This window comes from Atractosteus spatula, chromosome 11 (genome assembly GCF_055471065.1).
Source record: "Atractosteus spatula isolate fAtrSpa1 chromosome 11, fAtrSpa1.hap1, whole genome shotgun sequence".
Lineage (NCBI taxonomy): Eukaryota > Metazoa > Chordata > Actinopteri > Semionotiformes > Lepisosteidae > Atractosteus > Atractosteus spatula.
In genome coordinates this window covers 49,449,227-49,468,716 of record NC_142716.1, presented here as the reverse complement: position 1 = coordinate 49,468,716, position 19,490 = coordinate 49,449,227, and the positions used below count along the sequence as shown (strand labels likewise).

General features: G+C 50.0%; 1 protein-coding gene across 2 annotated transcripts in view; it reads right to left on the bottom strand.

Moving 5' to 3' along the window:
* tex2 (testis expressed 2) overlaps nucleotides 1-19,490 on the bottom strand; it is a 58,431-nt gene that overhangs the window by 2,794 nt on the left and 36,147 nt on the right. Inside the window, exons 4-12 of one of the 2 annotated variants that reach the window (XM_088927355.1) lie at nucleotides 15,795-15,995; nucleotides 14,365-14,671; nucleotides 13,052-13,263; nucleotides 12,135-12,278; nucleotides 11,466-11,565; nucleotides 6,405-6,537; nucleotides 1,549-1,674; nucleotides 1,161-1,370; nucleotides 315-435 (exon numbers count right to left, since the gene is read on the bottom strand). In XM_088927355.1, coding sequence (XP_088783481.1) covers nucleotides 315-435; nucleotides 1,161-1,370; nucleotides 1,549-1,674; nucleotides 6,405-6,537; nucleotides 11,466-11,565; nucleotides 12,135-12,278; nucleotides 13,052-13,263; nucleotides 14,365-14,671; nucleotides 15,795-15,995 — 1,554 coding nt within the window. The remainder of the gene's footprint in view (nucleotides 1-314; nucleotides 436-1,160; nucleotides 1,371-1,548; nucleotides 1,675-6,404; nucleotides 6,538-11,465; nucleotides 11,566-12,134; nucleotides 12,279-13,051; nucleotides 13,264-14,364; nucleotides 14,672-15,794; nucleotides 15,996-19,490) is intronic. The other variant, XM_088927356.1, reaches the window with a different exon arrangement.

Sequence of the window (19,490 nt, the reverse complement as noted above, 5' to 3'; positions counted from 1 at the left end):
CAAAAAGATGATGGAAGTGCAGGGGGCCGGTGTCAACAACAGCGACTGAAACGAGTGGAGGCCTGCCTGCATTTGTCCCAGCCAGGTGTGCTCTGCCCCCCGCTGCCCAGCCAGCAGCTCCTGCTCCAGGAACGACACCACTGTTTTCCATGCAGAATTACAGCTGATCTGATATGGTGCTTAGGGGAAAAAAACGCCTAACCTTTAGAACTGCACGTGCAGAGGGAGTCTGTTCAGTGTGGAGTCCCACTGCGCGACTCTGCGATCAGGGCCGCTCCCACTCCCACTCTGCCCCCCCCCCCGTCTCCCCCTACCTGGAATTCCTGGTCCAGCTTCTTCTCGATCCAGTCCGTCACGTGTGCCAGTGTGACCTCCCTCTCGCCCAGTTTGGGACGGGCCTTCAGCTCCAGGTGGGGTGGGCTCCTGAACCCGTACCTTTCGGACAGAGGAGAAGGCGCCCCATTAGCACAGCTCGCAACTTCCAGGCAGCCTGGGGTTGTGGTCCCCACTCTGATCCCGGGAGGGACCCCAGTCCAGCCGGGGCCTGACCTGAGCTCTGCTCTGACCCTGTTAGCTACGGGGTAACACCAGCCTGCGATAGACAAGTCGATACCCTGATCTACAACTGGGACACCCCTCTTAAAAATGTGTCTGGTGAAAAGTGCTGTAGACCCCTCTGTGCAATCACAGCGACACCCTTTTATACAACTGGGTTTGTCTTCTGATACCTGTAAGCTGATGACAGGCATGAGGAAGTGATACGCTGTTAAGTTAGTAAAGGGGTTCCTCTAGAGTGAGTTTTTTCCCCTCACTCCAACCTAAAAAAGTCACAAAGCCCACAAAAAGGAACAAAACAATCTTTAACCTACTGCATACAGCGTAAAGAGTTTTGTTTGAAACAGAGCTCTTACGTTTTTCAGCATCTCATGCCAATTCTATTCATACTCATGCAGCTAATTCACCAGCAGAGGGCAGGAGAGGAGATGCTCTGGGTCGCCTGAGTCACTCTGTTGAGCAGAGTGAGGTCAGTGCACGTCTGTGTGCCTGGTTGCTTGCTTTTCTGATCACAATCCTTTGTGTGCCCTGAACTGACAGAAGTAACCCGGGTAAATCGAGCGGTCTCAGCGAGCAGGGCTGTCCTCGCCGTGGGCTGAACGTACCATACTCGGTCAGTGGGGGGCGGGGGGATATTCACAGCCAGAGTCCCGCGGCACTCCTGCACCTCCACTGTCAGCAGCAGGGGCGTGTTGGACACCTCCTCTATCTTTTTCTTGATGAACTCCGTCTCTGTCGCCTTCTGGAAATACTTGGACTTGGTGATCTTGTCCACAAACCTCATGATCTTGCTGGCTCTGTGTCCTCCGACGTAGCTGGAGAAGAGGAGAGGAGAAGGCTGCGGCTGTCAGAACCTGCTGGTGGCAACAACAGGCCCAGCTCGAAAGATAAAAAGGCAAAAAGGTAAAGATGTTTTTCTGGAGAAATACGAAAGAAACAAAGGAGGTAAAGAAAGATGGGAAAGAGCTGGGCAGTAAGGAAACGAGTCCTCACCCCTCAGCTCCCGGCGCCAGGCTCTTGTCGGCCGCAGTCACCTCAGGGGGGTCTTCCTCATCGGACGAGCCTGCGCTGGACGACTCCTCATCGCTGTCTGCCAGGCAGTACGTCCGGGGCCTGGCCCTGAGACACACAGCGCACACACATGACATCAACACGCGCACTAACGCCACACACTGGCCCGAGACACACAGTGCACGCACACACACATACACACACTGGCCCCTACACACACAGCGCACACACATGACATCAACGCGCGCACTAACGCCACACACTGGCCCAAGACACACAGTGCACGCACACACACATACACACACTGGCCCCTACACACACAGCGCACACACATGACATCAACGCGCGCACTAACGCCACACACTGGCCCAAGACACACAGTGCACGCACACACACATACACACACTGGCCCCTACACACACAGCGCACACACATGACATCAACGCGCGCACTAACGCCACACACTGGCCCAAGACACACAGTGCACGCACACACACATACACACACTGGCCCCTACACACACAGTGCACACACATGACATCAACGCGCACACTAACGCCACACACTGGCCCGAGACACACAGTGCACGCACACACACATACACACACTGGCCCCTACACACACAGCGCACACACGACATCAACACGCGCACTAACGCCACACACTGGCCCGAGACACACAGTGCACGCACACACACACATACACACACTGGCCCCTACACACACAGTGCACACACGACATCAACGCGCACACTAACGCCACACACTGGCCCGAGACACACAGCACACACACACACACACACTGTGGCTGCTCAGCATTTCAGAAGAATGACATTTCAGACGTGCAGATTTCACATTTTTCTTAAGATTCAAACATCTCAATGTAAAGAAGTCTGAAAACTAGCTTCACAGATACACCTCTCTTTGTGAGCTGTATAACTGTGAACAGGGATGGGCGATAGTCTTGTGACACAGGGACACTGCTCTCCAGCACCGTGGACGCCTTAGGGAGGATTCCTTAACTGCCAGAGCAGCCAACACAACCCAGCAGTGCAGAGACCCGTGCTCCAGTGTCTGCACTGAAAAACTGAGGAAGGCAGAAGTATCAGTGCCCCTTTACAGTTTTATTTACCAAAAAACTCGCCTACAAGGGACCAAAACTGGAACACGTATGATAATTCCAGCTCCCAGTTTTTGTTACACTTGGGGCTGGAGGGGTTGAATACAGTGTAAGACTGTCTCAGTAGAAGGTTGGACAATACAGGTAGCAGATGCCTATTGAGATATTCTGCAGTTTGGGATTACAGTGTTGGGTGAATCTGAGAAACTTGATCTATAACAACTTGCTTTTCTAAAAACAAGTTCTTTCAGGTAATCTTTTTATTGTTATTAACCTTACAGTTGTGGCCTTCTAAAGATTGGTGTTTGCAAGAACAAAACAGCAAAAATCTGATCCTGAAAAATGAATCTGGAATCCAGCCTAGCAGGTGAGACATCTTTCAAGAAACAGTGGTCTGTAACCAGAAGCCTAGCGCTTGACTGCACTGACTCAGTGCTCTGAGACACAGAGGCACCTCTTCTGCCTGTCGCTTAACTCCAGCTAGCAACATGTTAGCAATGTGTTGCAAAAACATTAAAGGGGAGTGACAACAGCCACCAGTGGCTGATGGCCAACCTGTGCGGAAATTCTTTTGAACACTAAAGGATAAACAAATCGTTAATTAAGCTTTTCATCCAGCCGTTGGTTGAAGTTACAGTCACTAAAGCACATCGTTATTCCTGCAACTATTACACAGACCTACACAAGGCAGACAGGAGGAATGGAAGCCATGCCCTTGCGTATTATGTGCACACACACAGGAGACAGAGCGGGAGAGAGCTGTCTGGACCGGAGAGGACAGCTAGCGTCTGCGCAGCTGTGCTGGAGTGTGTAGCCACCCTATAGTCTGTTTCACCTTGACTGTGCACCCCGACTTGGCTGACCTTTTGTACCCCCTTTTTTTTTGCTGCCCTATATTCATTCATGCATCAGTCTGCTTAGGCTTGAGACACCTTCACTGTATTCCTGCATTTAGCATTTCTTTTTCACTCCGACACTCATGTGATCAATTGTGAGGCATTTCAAGATGGTCATCGAAATCAACAGCAGCCATTGAAATGATTTAAACAGGGGCTCCCTAATAAAGATGCATTGCCAGCAGAACTCCTCAGCCTGAAAGGACAGCGGGCAGCTCTGATACGGAGAACAGCGTCTGAGCACGAGTTATCCAGCATGCTTCAGGTGCACCCGATACTGGGACAGAAGCACTCTGTCTGACTGGGAGGGACACGGCCAGGTCCGCACCTGTCAGTCCAGTCTCATGCAGGATTAGTGAAAAACAAACCCAACCTCAGCTGAAGCAGCACATCGGAAATGTTGTCACAGCCCTGCCGTTATTTATGGACAGCAGAGAAGATTTTATTAGAGAGGTTTAGTTTAACTCTTTTTTATTTCCAACAGGTCCAAACATCTTTTCATGAGAGCTGACACTGGCATACGAGCGTACTCCACTTCAGCTCAATGCTTTGCAGATGATCGTGCGTCACTCTTCCCTGTCCACCCTCCTTCATGGTCTGCCAGCTCTCACGAAGAGCAGTTTAATGGATTCTCAGAAGTAGATGCAGACAGGCGGGGCAGGGACTGGAGGGGACTGGTGGTGAAAGAGACTAGGAGTTCTGGGATCAAAGGGGAGCGGACCCATCTGAGCCGCAGTCAGGACGACCACAGCCTCTGCAGCTACTGTCCCTGGTGGTGACACGGCAACAGCAGGGAGGGTGATGTCGTGCGGTCTGTCTGCGCAGGCTTCTGCAGAGACAGCGCACAGCGCAGAGCGAGGCAGGGGAGGCCGGGAACTGCTGGGCTGAACGGTTCCGACGACACACCAAGGTCAGCTCTCCAGGCACACCAGGCCTGCAGTGACCCCTAGGTCTAATACCCAACCCCAGTTAAACTCTCAGGTCCCAGAAAACCCAGTTCCACTCCCCCGTGTTCATGATCCCACGCATGAGCATGGGTCCCTGTAAAAACCTGCCAAAATGTAATGTAACATTAAGTCAGGTTTCAGCGGCTAAACAGGGCTGTTATACAGTAATATTTTTTCCAGTTCTGGTCAATTTTAGACTGGAGCTCAGGTACTTTTGTACTTCATGTTCAGTTACTTTTCAGACTATGGTTAGGATAGGAGTATCTAGGACAGAACTGGCCTGGAGCTCAGAGTTCACTTACAATTGTGGTCAGGTCTGATATGGGTTTACTAAGATACATCACCTCTAGTGCAATTTCTCTTGTCCACAAAAAAGATGATTAAAACAAGACTGATTCAAATTAAATCTGGGAAATTTTCAGACTGAAAGCATGCCTGGTTATTGATGCGAGTGCTCTTTTTCCAAAAAGGTCTGTCATCTCTGAAGGAGAGCTACTAAGACAGTAAGTCTTGCAGGTGGTTTTGAAAATCTGTTGCAGCGCATGGTGTAGATTCAGTTGAGTATGGGTTTATTTTTCTAATCAAATTAAATAAAAAACAAAACAAGCGAAACCTACTTAAGGAAGCAGATCTTTAGAAACAACCACTTGCACAGCATATGGACACACAAAGATAGTGCAGCCACAACTCACCAGAGAAAGACACATCCACAGATAAATGAATCCAAAGACATGATTAATGGACAGACATGGAGAGAGAAACGCACAAAGAAAAGTTACTCAGCGTTTCCTGCTGCTGTTGCAGCCATCAGCAATACAAAACCAATTAATTCTAACTACAATCTGCTTTCCTGGGTGGAGACGCTACAGTTCCCAATAACATTTCCCACGCAACATCCAGAAGCTGCTGCAGTTTCTCTGTAAACAGCAGCTGCTCTTTAAGCAAGCCATGAGAAGATGTTCCTCAGCCAGAGAACCTCAGCTTCTTAGAACGCCAGCCAGCAGGAGATTATTTCTAACACCCACACTTAACAAGCTGTTAAAGTGCCTCCTTGTCATTCTGAGGGAAGCGGACCTGACTGTTCTTTTTAGCAGTACTGGAGAGAACACTGACTCCGCTTTCGTTCTTTCCCTGGACTTCCTGTCAAGCATTGGCGCTTCCTGTTTCTGGGATTTCTATTCCCGATCCTTCTCCCACGGCACCAGACACTGGACGCGCACATGCCATGCGATGACCAAGAGACTTCTGCGTCTTTCTTCAGGCTTGTTTCCCGACAAGATTGCGAGATAAGGAGGGAAAAAGTGGGCGAGTGGGTTCTCTATCAGCCTGAAACCTTTAATGTACTGTAACTTGTAAACAACCTGTACTACAGCAGTTTGCCTAGTGATGAGCGCCGATGTCTCCTCTGAGCCAAACTGTGTTTCTCTGCGTTATTGGTCTGCTTAGTCACTTCCAAGTGTGTTGTCAATTGTAAAAGGTCTTGTGCAAAAGGTAGAAGTTCTGAATACCAAATAAACAATCTGTCAGATTAATGCTAATTAAAACCGCTCTTACATATGCACGGCTCTTCTCTGCAGTGCCTGAGGACTTGTTGCAAAGCTCCTTGAGGAAGTGCCAACTCTGTATGAACTCAAATCCATGCAGCAACACTGGCAGCTCAGAGGTGCGACTACAGGCCCACAAGTACACAGATCTAAACCTAACCCTCACAACACCGAGACGTGTGCAGTTTCAAACTGTTCCGAAAATCCGGTTTTCCACAGGCCTCCAGGGAGCCCTTAATCCTGGAATACCTTTTTACAGGACAACGCTACATGGGACGCACGTGTTTGGCTCCGCCCCCTCAAAGCATGCTGGGACGCACGGCCATGCTTACCCTTCCTTGCCGGTCTCCCCGAATCGCAGCCCCTCCCCCAGCGGCTCCTTGCCCAGGCGCGTCAGGTTCATCTTTGTCTCCAGGGTCATCAGGAACGAGCCGTTGTAGGAGATCTCCAGGTCGAACCACAGCCCTGAAGCACACACACACACGGCACTCATGAAGGGCTCGGAGCCTCAGGGAGTACCCCGACAGCAACACTTCTGTTCAGATTAGCTGTGTGTCTGTTTGAGAGATCAGAGGACAGATCAGACTCCCAGGTTTCTCCCTCGTTGGGCTTGAAGAGAAGAGAAGGCAAAGCCAAGCTGCTTAGCATGCAGCTCCATCTCCCCTTTCCCTGCACACTGGTGCTCTGACCTCTTCTTTGCTCCCCGCGTGGGGAGTCGGGGTCTGCACCTCGCTGCGGAAGAGCCTGGCAGGAGGGGAGCAGCTGAACCCCCAGCCTCTCCTGAGGACGGCTGGCTTGCTCACGGCCGCAGAGAGGGGAGAGGGCGAGGACTTGAGGCAGGCACGCATCCGAGGAAACGCCACGCTACACCCCTGGACAGGACGGCTGACCCTCCCACATGACGGGAATTGCTCAGATTATGATGTCGCGTTCAGTTTGATTCTCTGTGAGCCGGATGTTCAAACATCGAAGATCGGTTCAGGGAAAAAGAAAACACCTCTCTAATCCAGGTTCACCTTCCATGTCGAACCACAGCCCTGAAGCACACGGCACACTAAGCTCCCTTAGTCATCCTGGCAGCTGTTGACATGACCCCTGGGGATCCAGAGCCGCTAACATTTGTGAAACTGGAAATACACCACTGGAACACAGACAAGGCTGTTTTTATACTATTTTTTTAAACCAGGCCAGTCAACTCTGAGAACAAATTTCCCCAGTATTTACAGGAGAGATCTGTAGCACCTTGCTCATGGGTACAACACCAGGGTCCAGGGGATTTGAACTCACAACCACATCCAGAGTCCAGACCACTAACCACTCCAAGCTGCTGCTGACCAAAAGCAGAGGCAATCCAGAATGACTTTAAAGAGTGTACAATTCTAATTGCTCTGAAAAAGCACCACTATGTGAAAAGAATAAAAACCCAACTATGTTTAGCTGAGTACTTCAGGATCTTCCAATTCTGAACTTGAAGTTCCACTATCAGCCACCAGGGGGGGCATCCTGACCTTAAAGTGTTTGTTGCGGGGCCATAAATATTATTTGTGTCTTTCTTGTTAAAGACGCATATACCGAGGCCAGCTTTCCACTGCAGTCACTACCTGGGCGAATCACACCACTTGACGTTGACACCACTGGCTGTACCCCAGGACCCCAAATCTCATCCACTGGCTGTACCCCAGGACCCCAGATCTCACTCCGCTGGTGGTACCCCAGGACCCCAAATCTCATCCACTGGCTGTACCCCTAGTTGCATTCTCTTCTCACCTCGGTTACAAACCTATTTGAGTGGAAAGCAAACACTGATCTTGTTTCCTAAAAGCTTAATCAAATCAAAAACGAACACGAGAAGCTTTGTACAGTGGGATAGGAGTCAAGGCACTCGAAGTGCAGAGACAGGGCAGAAGGGAAATGTGAATCAATCAGCTTGGCTCATTCATCAGGATTTTAAACCATCGGGGGTCCGTCACCCCTCCTGTTTCCAAAAATGTATCATCTTCTTTGCTTTCGTATTTTTCACCAGTTACCTTTCTGCTTTGCATCCCAATGTTTTGAAATCTCAGAGCCCAGTCGTCTCAGCACACTGCTACTCAACCCTGCTACTGGTTGGCCTGCCTGCTGAGTCCCACTGCATCGACAGTAGAGGTGCCAGGTGCCGGAGGTCTGACACAACTCTCACCGACAACACTGCTAGATAACAGGCGCCCAGCCGCCAGCAGGGGTCGCTGCTGTGCAGAACAGAGTGCACCCTGGCTGGATCAAGCCCAACCCGAAAGTGTGCCCTTATTAGCTGATCCCCCACAAAATGCGCTTGTCACCTGTTTCCTGAGGCACTCCCCAGGGATTCTGTCCAGTTTCCTGCCTACACTTCTGCCTCTTCTCCAGCACTCCAATAACATTTAAGGAAGACATGCTTTTTTCCTTTGTTTTCCTTAGTTACTTAGGAAATTGCACAACAGTTGCTGAGCTCGTTGTCACACATGGTCTCGGTGATCAAACCCTGTGAGTCATGAGGCACTTCAGTTAGTCACTTGACTCCACACATGCTTGTGTGTTTGGGGACTGTACCATGTGAGACTGTATTTAACTAGACCACAGTCTCGAGAGCAGCAAAGCCCACCAGGCTGGGCTGACTGTGCACACTGTAAACTGGCTCACTGCCTTCACTGACTGGACGCAGCCATTAATGTACTGAAGCCTTTAGATGAGAAAAATAGCATCTACATTGTTCCACACACATATAGTATATGTATTACACATACACACAGTAAAAACCTATGTATAATATACCTTGAATATAACACTCATTGATTTAAGGCCCTGGTACAGTATCTCAGAACCAAATACATTAGTTTGTTACTATCGTGTATTAATACTGTTTCAGACCTAGTACTGTAGGCATTTCTTGTTTACCATTAAACCCGCCTAAACTACTGCATAACAAAATATTCATAATTAAAAGCTTAAAATAATTAACAAGACTACAACTTAAATCTGGTGCTTGTTACCGATGTGGGCTGCAGATGTCTGTAAATTAAACTCCAAGCCTTCAAGCTACGATGCAGCAGAGATAATACTTTAATCAGTGTCTGTGCTGTTTTGAATACATTGAATAAATATGACAACACTCTTCCCTCACGACTGTGGTTTAGATGCAGTAGAAAGCACAATCCTTTCCTCGGCATGCTGGCCATCTTTCTGCCAACCCTGTGAACCTGCACAATCGCTCCCCAGCGCTGAGCAGGAGGGCAGAGAGACAGACAACAACACAAGACACAAGAGCACAAGGAGAGGAGCCATTCAGACTTTCCAGCCTGCTTGGTAATTAGTAGCTAATTGATCTCATCCAGCTGTTTCCTGAAAGAAGCCAGGGCTCAACAACTCACACAGCCCTCTGTGTAGTACCAGCGATCAGACAGATCAGTTAAACGGGAAGATCATAAAGATTTGCAGGACTGGTGCAGGCTGTATCAATGCCATAAGAGCTTTCTTTAAAAATAAAATCAATTTATTCTGAATTTCTTTAAACTTATTTTTAAAATTCTAATGTAACAGTTTTCCTTCTAGATGCCATGTTTTTAGTGTCTGGACAAATCGACTTGATTTCATCACCAAGAGATGTACAGTATGCGTTAAAACAAGAGACCCTTACTGGACAGACGTGCAAAAATCCAGCAGAAACTGCTCTCTTCTTCCCCTCCCAGCTACTGCCTCTCCTAACCTGCACCTACAGAACTGGAAATGAATTGTGCAAAACTTGAATTTTAAATGTGTGTGTGTGTAATAATAGGATTCTAATTTTATTGCACCATCTTTATTCAGGGGAGATCTCAGTATTTCCCTGTAGCACAGACTCCGTGACATGGGAAAGAGCACAACTGAATTCTGTAGCCTGCAAAGCAACACGAAGCCCCTTAACACTTGAAGCACGTCAGCTCATTTTAAATTAATACTCCTTCACGGTAAACCTGTGGCAGAAGTGCTGTAATTCAACTGCCTGCATTAGACGACACTTCATTATTAGCTAAGGCCATGCAGAGCCACAGTGTACAGCCGAAGTCAGAGCAGCTCCTAACAAATGATCAATATTTCAGCAGATGAGATGGGCCACAGGAGGGATTAATGCAGCGTGCTCACTGAATCCCAAAGTTTAAATTAAATTCCAATGTTCGAACATTTCAGTAATTCATGGCGTAATGAACTGCCGGGATGGGGATGTGGCGTCTGATCCTTCCTGCTGATGACCTGCGGGGCCCCCGGCCAGCAGACACACGGCAGGGATCACAGCTGAAGCCACTGTGTGCCCCGGGTTTGTACAGCCCGGAACTCCTCCTGCCTGATTTCCAGGGGTGCACCTCCATACTTCCACGCAGTCAAAACACTCCCACTGACACAGTGGTCATACAGTCCGTCCCTGCTCCCGACACGAACCGTGACCTTTCACATTTAACCCCTCTCCCAAACGTAACCCCTACACCACTGCCAGCCAAGGGCCGGAGCCCCAGTCTGGACCGGATCACATCACTGGGGAACCCTAACTTCTGAGAGATCCCTGCTTCTTCTGGGATTTGCACCATCCGTGTTATTAACGAGAGAGGAAATTACTTCTGTTTTCTACCTGGGAAATACTTTCAAATTTGCTCTGAGCTCTTAAAAGGTCAAACAGCATTTGCAATCGGCATCAACCCTGCGTACGTTTCTTTCTTTCAGAGCTGCCCTCACTGAAATGTAGCCAGTTGGACCTCTGCAGAAGGCAGAATACACTCACGGAGGGTGTGTTTGATACACTGTCATTCCCATCTGTGTCTGCTCATCTTAAACTGATCACATGATCTGATCTAAGCTGTTTGCTTAGAAAGAGGGGGAGGTATGCTGTGGTATTTTTGACACACTTGCAGAAACAAATTAAGCAAAAGCAGCAGAAAAAAAACACAAATACAGACCAGTTGAAGGTATCCATTAGCACTGGGGATTTAGAGATCGACTAGAACAAAAAACGAGACGAGATAGTTGTCCCCCAGGGAACACAGCTCCACCCAAAGAACAGTAACACTCCCTCCATTTTAACCCTTACCTGACCGGAATCCTGGTCATAACCTTATCTTAAACTGGAGCTCAGTCAAGCCCTTAGCTGACTATCACCCCTAACTCTACCCACAATCCTAGCACCCAACGAAAAAACAGGCCAACTTTGATGCTGATCCTGTCCCGTTCTAAAGTCTAACCAGAAACCTGCCTATAGACTTCAAAATCTTTACCCACACCCAACCACAGGCTCCAAGACTGATGTGATGTCGGCTGTGTGGAGTGAATCTGTGTTGACTTTGCTCCCAGTGCTGACCGCCAGCCTGGAGCGGCCCGTGGCAGCCCTCATTTAACAGCTCCCACCGTACCTTGGTGATCGACGGAGGGCTTGGAGGCCTGCAGGATCTTTGGAACCGCGACTCCCATGTCCAGCTCAGTGAGGGTCAGTTCATTCATGAAATATGGCAGCTGGGACAGAGGAAACAAATCACTGTTACTAACAGGAGAACCTTCCTGACTGCAGGAGCCCTCATGCACACAGACGGGCACCGATGGAGGATTCAGTAGCCAAGGTTTCCAATGAAGCAACAGTGGGCCCGGAGGCCCCTTGTGCGGAGCACTGTTTCCAGCCACCTGCAGGTGGCGCTGGGCCCGGCCATGGCTATAACACAGCACTGGCAGCTACAGCCATGAGCAATGAACTCCCAGGAGCAGCAAATGAACTTGTCGCCTCCTTTAAGATGTAAATTGCACTGTGTAACTGTGTGCAATTCCGTACTTTCCCGGAACTGATCCTAGCGCTCTCTTACCTGGGATAATCCCCTGCTTCCTGTCCTCTTGCCTTGCTTAATGATCCTCATTCACTTCACCAAGTAGGGGAGTAACTGTACTGCTTTTAAGGAAGATCTTACATAGCTGTCAGGGAATGTGTTGTTTCTCCTCTGCCCACAAAAGGAAACCCAGATAACTTGGGGAAAAAATGCAAACTTTGAAAACAAACCCAAAAGATATGCACCCACTCCTGCGGAGATACTCACCCGGATTTTGCTGAGTTTCATCTGGATCTTTTTAGACACCAGGTCTGCCCAGTACTTCTCTCCCAGGAAGTCCCAGAAGATCCGGCCCAGCAAGGCGTTGACCCAGGCCTCAGGCTCCTCCGCCTCCCCCTGCCCGCCGGGCAGCTGGAAATCAAGAGAGAAGAAGCTCAGCCCCCCAACACCGCGCCAGGCTGGGACAGTGTCACAGACATGCAGTCCCCACCGGGCGGCGGTCAGCTGACGGTGGTCTCCAGAGGACCGGCTGGACTGTCTCAGTGTGGCCGATCATAATGGAGCCCAGGATCGAGGGTTTAATGAATTAATTCCTTATACTTTTACGGTGCTTTTCTGGACACTCCACTCAAAGCGTTTTACAGGTCATGGGGATCCCCTCCACCAGCACCAGTGTGCAGCCCCACCTGGATGATGCGCCAGTCCGCTCCCCACACACCAGCTCTCAGTGGGGAGGAGAGCAGAGTGATGAAGCCAGTTCAGAGACGGGGATTATTAGGAGGCCATGATTGGTAAAGGCCAGGAGGAAATTTGGCCAGTATACCAGGGTAACACCTCTACTCCTTTAGAGAAACACCCTGGGATTTTTAATGACCACAGAGAGTCAGGACCTCGGTTCTATGTCTCATCCGAAGGACGGAGCCTTTTTCACAGTCTAGTGTCCCCGTCACCATACTGGGGTATTAGGACCCACACAGGCTGGAGGGTGAGCGCCCCCTACTGGCCCCACTAACACCTCTCCCAGCAGCAACCTGAGCTTTCCCAGGAGTCTCCCCTCCAGGTACTGGCCAGGCTCACAGTGCTGAGCTCCAGTGGGGCTGTGAGCTGCAGGGCGACGGAGCTCTACGCACAGATTACAGGGCTCTTTCAGAAGCTCTCGGCTGAGGGGCCGGCAGGGCCCGTACCTTCTTGGACGTGGAGGGGCTGCTGTCGGCGCTGTGCAGGGGGCTGGCTGTGGGGCTGCCGGGCTGCGGGGGCACGTATTTGGCCATGTAGACGGTGTAGTCCAGGAGCATCTTCTGCCGGACGCCGGCGCTCAGCTCCTTCGGCCGGGGCTGCGGCAGCACCTCGTCCACACTGCCCTTGCTGCTGCTGCGGCTGTGCGAGGGCAGGAAGGCTGGGGGAACAGGGGCGGCAGAGGAGACCACAGCGCGTTACTCCTCCGGCACAGGACCGCCCCCACCGACAGCCAGAAACACTGGTCGCCTGCGTAACGGCTTTTTTAATACAGTGCAATAGGTCTGAGGTGACTATGCACACTATTTTCATTAAAGTAAAGAAATGTAAGACTACTCCATCCCCCAGCTGCCCGACAGAACATTAAAGCATTTCTGGTCCATCAGAAATTTTGAAAGATCTCTAGAAACAGAAAAATCTAAAGAGGAACACGAGATGTTCATATTTATGCAAATGGCCTTAGATGTCAGCATGTTTCACGACTGATCGAATTACAGAGGCTTCCTCTTTTGAGAAAACCATGAAATATTGATGCCCTTCCTTCCCTCTCAGCTTTGAAGACGATGCCACCTTCTTCTAAAAAAACCCATGGTGAGACTATTTTAGTATGAAGAGGCTCACACCTTTGCAAGGAACAGCTGCTAGGAAGAAATGGAGGCTTGCTTGCTTAATTAGTGGCAACCAAGGTCACTGGCGTCACTGAACACCAGGACAGATGTAAAACAACTCTCCAGATGTTGGGCATGGAGGCTACTTTGCACTAACGTGTACGGCGAAATTAATGATGCAGGACAAAAAAACCAACATAACCCGGATTAAATTAATTTATATAACGCTATGAAATGGTTTTCTAATTCTAACCTCCAAGCAAAGGGAGGAAATGGAATTTCATAGCAAAAGAGACCAGTTGTTTAAATGTCCAGGGAAAAGATCAGCAGGACTTTTTAATTCTCTCTTTTTTGTCCTTTGCTTTCAGGGGATAGAAAAGTGGGGACCGTGACTTGGAGACATTCAGTCATGTCCCCGCAGGTGGCAGCGTCGCGTCTGGAGGAGCCAGCAGACTGGTTATATTAAAAGGAGACGACGCTGGGTCTTTCTCCCAGGGGAAAAACCAGACCTCCCCTCTGGTGAAACTGCTCGCCCCTGGCGGGGCAGGCTTTAGATCTGACAAGCGGAGGCCATCCCGCCCATCTAGCCCAGACCGGGAACCGAACCCGGGTTCTGGTGGTGAGACCACGAGACTGCTGGGGTGGCTCTTTACCGGCCTTGGTCCCTGGCAAGCTGGGCAACTTCTTGGCCTCGGATTTGAGTTTGGCGGCCAGAAGGATCCTGCGGAACCACTCTTCCTTCTCGCGGCCCGTCCTTCCAAACAGGAAGAGAGTCTGGTCCCGGTGCGCAGGCGCCCGGCCGTCCTCGCCGCCCGCCTCGCCCCTCTCCTCGCCGCTCTCCCTGTCCCTGTCCCCATGGGCCTTGGACATGAAGTCCTCCTGCTTGCCCAGCTCGATGCAGATGGGGTACTTCTTATTCCACACCCTCTTGCGGGCCAGGCTGGGGGGGACAAGGTAGATCTGCAAAAGCCCAAGGAGAAACCAAAGAGACAAGACAGCCCTGTTGAAACCAGCTTACCAGTCAGAAGACAAAGTTTTCTTATTTTTGTTTTTTTGGCCCCGAAGAGCTTTTGTGTGTCAGGGAAGTGCACATCACATGACAAGTTTTGGCGCTGCTGCGATGGTCAACAGGGTAAAAGAAGAAACACACGACAGCAGTTTTCAAACATACTTCAGTGTCCCTTTGCTCACTCCAAAGCCATCGATTCATTACATTCAAACACTGGGGGAGCTCTGCTGCATATCTAGCCCTGTGGCAGACAGTGTGTGATAAATACGGGTCAGAATGCGAAGCTCTTGGAAGGACCTCTCATGCCACAACACTGCTTTAAAACAAGCCCAGCACCAGACCACCTGCGCCGAGAAAACCTTGAACACCAACAAGAAGACCCCCCAGCGTCCTGCTCAAACGGGGACATTCGCTTAAGGAGGTACTGGGTCCCAGATTAACACAGTTTAACCTTAGTTTCACAGACACAGACCTGAAGCTCAGAAGTGCATTCCCTTTACCGTACAAAGATCTAAGAGTCTGATTAATTAAAAAATGTTGCACGCCCTCTCTCCCTCCCCACAAAAAAATGTAAATTATAGGTTTCCAATAGGAGAAGCTCGTAGCCTCTGCACAACAAAAAGCTACCCTCACATATCAGCTTTCTTGACTGGAAGAGGCTGGCAGGTCTATTTCTGGATCAGCTCCAGGCCTAGATCTGGGCAGCGTCTGCCAGCAAGAGCTCCCCGAGTCAGTTTCACCAGCAAGGGCACAGGCTTCTGTGGAACCAAGCAGGGGCATCTCAATGCACCTCACAGCAGCAGAGACTCTGCAAAACAAGCTTTCTACTGCGCAAGCTGCTACTCGCTGAACGCCAAAGATAGATTTTAGGAGTTTTCAATTCGGGCTTAATCTGGAGAAAGAGAGCGCCACAGACTAGGCGCACTGATGGACCTCCAATGGCGACACTCTTGCCACATCCATAAGGCCAGCATGGGCCAGCAAGCAGGGACCTCACTTGGCCACTAGGGGTACAGGGAGCCAGCAGTCGGAGGCACTGGGTAAGCCAGCAGGAGGGATTCAGGATACACACACCTTGCTGTCCGTCAGGTCGTAGATTTTCTGGCTGATGTAGGTGACATCTGGCTTGGGCTCGTTGAAGGAGGCCCTCCGGGAGATGTTCCTGTTGGGCTTGGACAGCCGGAGAGTGCAGCCCTCCAGCCGCACGAAGATGGAGTGCGTCAGCGTGGCGTGGTAGGTCTCCGGGTCGTAGTTACAGATCTCGTTCATCCAGCCCTGGGGGGGAAGCGAGAGCGTGAGGAAGCTGGCAAGCCAGAGGCTCTACAGCAGCTCGCTGGGATCCAGCGATCTCATGCGTCAACACGAGCGCAGCTGCACCCGCGCGGTTCCAGCCCGCAGCTCTGGCGCAGCTGCAGCAGGGCAAAGCAGACAGCAGACTGGCCACAGGGGCCTCCAGCGGGGGGCCAGGTCTTTGTGAACACTTCCTCACCTATTCCAGTGGTCAAGAGCAACGGCTACTTTAACATTTTGCCTGCGTCTCGATTTCTCTCCGCCTTTGACAGCGAACACTTGGCAGAGTCCATGTGGATGGTCCCACTACAGCACGATATCTAATTTTGCATTTGCGCCCGGGCCTGGGAGCAGACCAGCTGTAAGTGTTGTTTTGTGAGGATGTGGGTTACAATTAGGCAACACACTTATAATCCTGCTCTCCATCTACCTTTCTCACTAGAGATAAAATGAACAAAACCACTGTTATCCTAGAAAGTGGTCCTAATATCCTCTGCTCTGCAGAGACAGATAGCCTAGACTAACCACCTTCATTTCAGATTTTGCCATGACTTTATCCCTTTATCTTGTAATTGTGAACTAAGATGCCTAGCCCCCCATTACCAGCTGGTTAAACATGATCTAAAAAGCGACACTGCGGACATTTCAGCCTATTGATTCTGCCCGCGGTCCCCGGCGGTCAGCAGCCCTTTCTTGATGTCACCATTATCAGCCCAACAATCTCTCGCTCAGCAGAGCTCCTTTCCGCCGGTCAATCATGAATCAGCACATTTTATAAACGCTGCCATTTTCCGGGACAAACAGGCTAGGCTGCTTTATTATTAGTTATTTTCTGCTTTATGTTAAAAAGCAAAATTGGTCCTTATTTTTAATACACCACATGCTCCACTAACACGACTTGTTCAGCTCCATTTTCCTTCATATTTCCGATGGGAGCTCCAGGCTATAAATTCGCACCATAAAATCACATCAAAGTCTGCCACGTGGTCGTTTGGCCAAGCTCTGTGCAGCACTGTGTTCAGAAAACAGGGGCTCTGGCGGGGATGGAGAGCACTTGGCAGGGGAACACACCCGATGCTCTGCTGTGCATGTGCTGAACGACCCAGAGCCAGGTCCCACACATAGAACAGCCCTGGTCGCAGCAAAAGGACTGTTTCCCAAAACAGATTACAATAAGCAAAACCTCTGTCATCACACTGTCCTTATGCAAACTATAGCTGTGGTCAGGCACTGTGCTCCTGCACCTCGAAGGTCCTACAGATCACAGCCATTGTAACGCCAGACTCGTGCCGATCTAAACCCCGACTGGAGAGCAGCTCCGTTTTACTGACCTGTTCAGAATTAAAAGAGGAAAAAGCCTCTTGCTGGTAACATCAAATGTTGTAAAAGTAAACAGAAGTCTTGTTTTTCTGCACTACTAACAGAGCAAGAAACATATTTATTTCTAATAAATACGTTCTGTTCTATTCACCCATAGCAAGGCTCTCACCGATCTGCACATTGCTCTGGTTTTACTTTAGTTGTGCTGATAGCTACTCAATTCAACCCTTGACTACACCAACCACCACCTTAATTAACCTTTAAATGACAGTTTTCAGCTCCCAAAACACTGCAGATTTGGAGAAATTTCACATATAAGCCACATATTTGAGGTACACAAAGGCAATATAAAATACCTGTGTAGGTAATATGCTGACGCAGGTAAGAAGGTAAGAGAGGTTAGGAGGGGAGGTCATCTGGCGTAAGAGCACACTCAGAGGGGACTGTCGGCTTCCTGGCTTGTCTCGCACATGGACACTCCACAGTATAATACCTCTACAATCCAACACCGCTGTGTTGGCTCAATAATCATGTGTAAGTCAAGTTCTCTTCATTCTCAAAACCAGACAGTAACAGTAACCCCCCCACCCCTTAATACTAGAAGCCTACACTAGGGTGCGCTCCTGGCTGCAATCAGGCTGCCTCAGTGGGCGGGCTCTGTACACAGACCCTTCACCGCCAGGCAAGCAGGTGAGACGACAGCACAGGCGGCTGTCAGACTGTTCAGACCTCCTGCTTTGCCAGGTGTCACAAACTCCGTGGCCACATTCCACACCTGGCTCCAGTTCCTCTGCTCATTCCAGGGCAAAAAGGCACTTTTCCAAAAGGAAAAGGGCATCGCTTCACGCTGCAGCATGCGTGTTGGCGGATTTCCACACAACTGTCCACATGTTCACGAGACACGTGAGAAGTGGGGGCTGAGCGTGTTGGTCTTCGCCACCAGAAGATGGACACTCCAGACAGACGCGCCTCACCTCCATCAATCCAGACGCATGAGGAGTGTCTGACGAATGTGCAGTACGTCCCACACCTTGGGAGCTGTCTTTCATGGAAGACTGACATTGACAAAGTCTTCCAGCATTGCAGGAAAACTGCAAGTACAGCCTTCGGCCAGCTGAGCAGGCGTTTGTCACGTCAGAAGTGAAACCGTTACCGATGGCCCACTGCACAGTCATCATTCCTGCTTTACTGTACGGGGCTGAAAGATGGACAACGGAGTCGTATCGCCCCACACTTCAGAAAGCTTTAGGTACTGTATCAAAGTGGGAGGACCAGAAAACTGGTAGAAATAATTATCTGAAAAGATATGGAAAATATTATTTGAAAGGATACGCATAAATCGAACAACCTTCATTCAAAAAATATTTTTTTTTCAATTCCTCAAACGTAACACCATCTGTATGAGACATCAGCTAGCGAGAGGTATTACAACATTCCGGCACCATGCTGTTCTGTGCTGGGGTTTTATGTTGGTCATGTGACTTGCCCACACTAAGAGAGACGGCCTGAGACTTCGAACTGGGCTAAGCCGAGACATGTGAGTGTTGTATAGCCTGAACTCTCCTGCACAGAGGCTTTCCTCAGATGAAGCAAGAGGTAAAAGCCACAGACGACAGGAGTTCTAATGTTGCACTGTCCCCAAGGGTAAGTGTCACTACTCGCCGTGTCCTGGAGTAAAGAACTATTTTTAACTCTTGAAATTACCGGCTGTGACCAACGCTAGCCGCTTCCAGCCGTCGTGCGATGTTATTACTGTTACTGAAACCTTCAGGTAGGTAGGGGCTCAACAAACCAAGCCATCAAGGTCATGGCCCCGCACGCCGGTTCCCCTTATCCGCACAGCTTCAGGACCCAAGAGAGGACAGCACGGGATTTTGCAGGCTGGCATGAAAACAAAACCTGAATCTTCCCCCACGAAGATGGCAGTCGGGCTTACCACAGTGTCACGCATATCTCTCTCCATCACAGCCGAGAGGTTTCCCACCTTCACCACCCTCTACCCCCTTCCACCCTCATAAACCCACACCGCGCCTGGCCACCGATGACCGCAGTGATGAGGGCTACACTTAACCGTGACGAGAGAACTGTTCTCACTTCACGGTCGCGCGGTATATGAGGAACGCGCTGTGAGAGAGCTGCAGGGCTCCTACAGACTGGAGA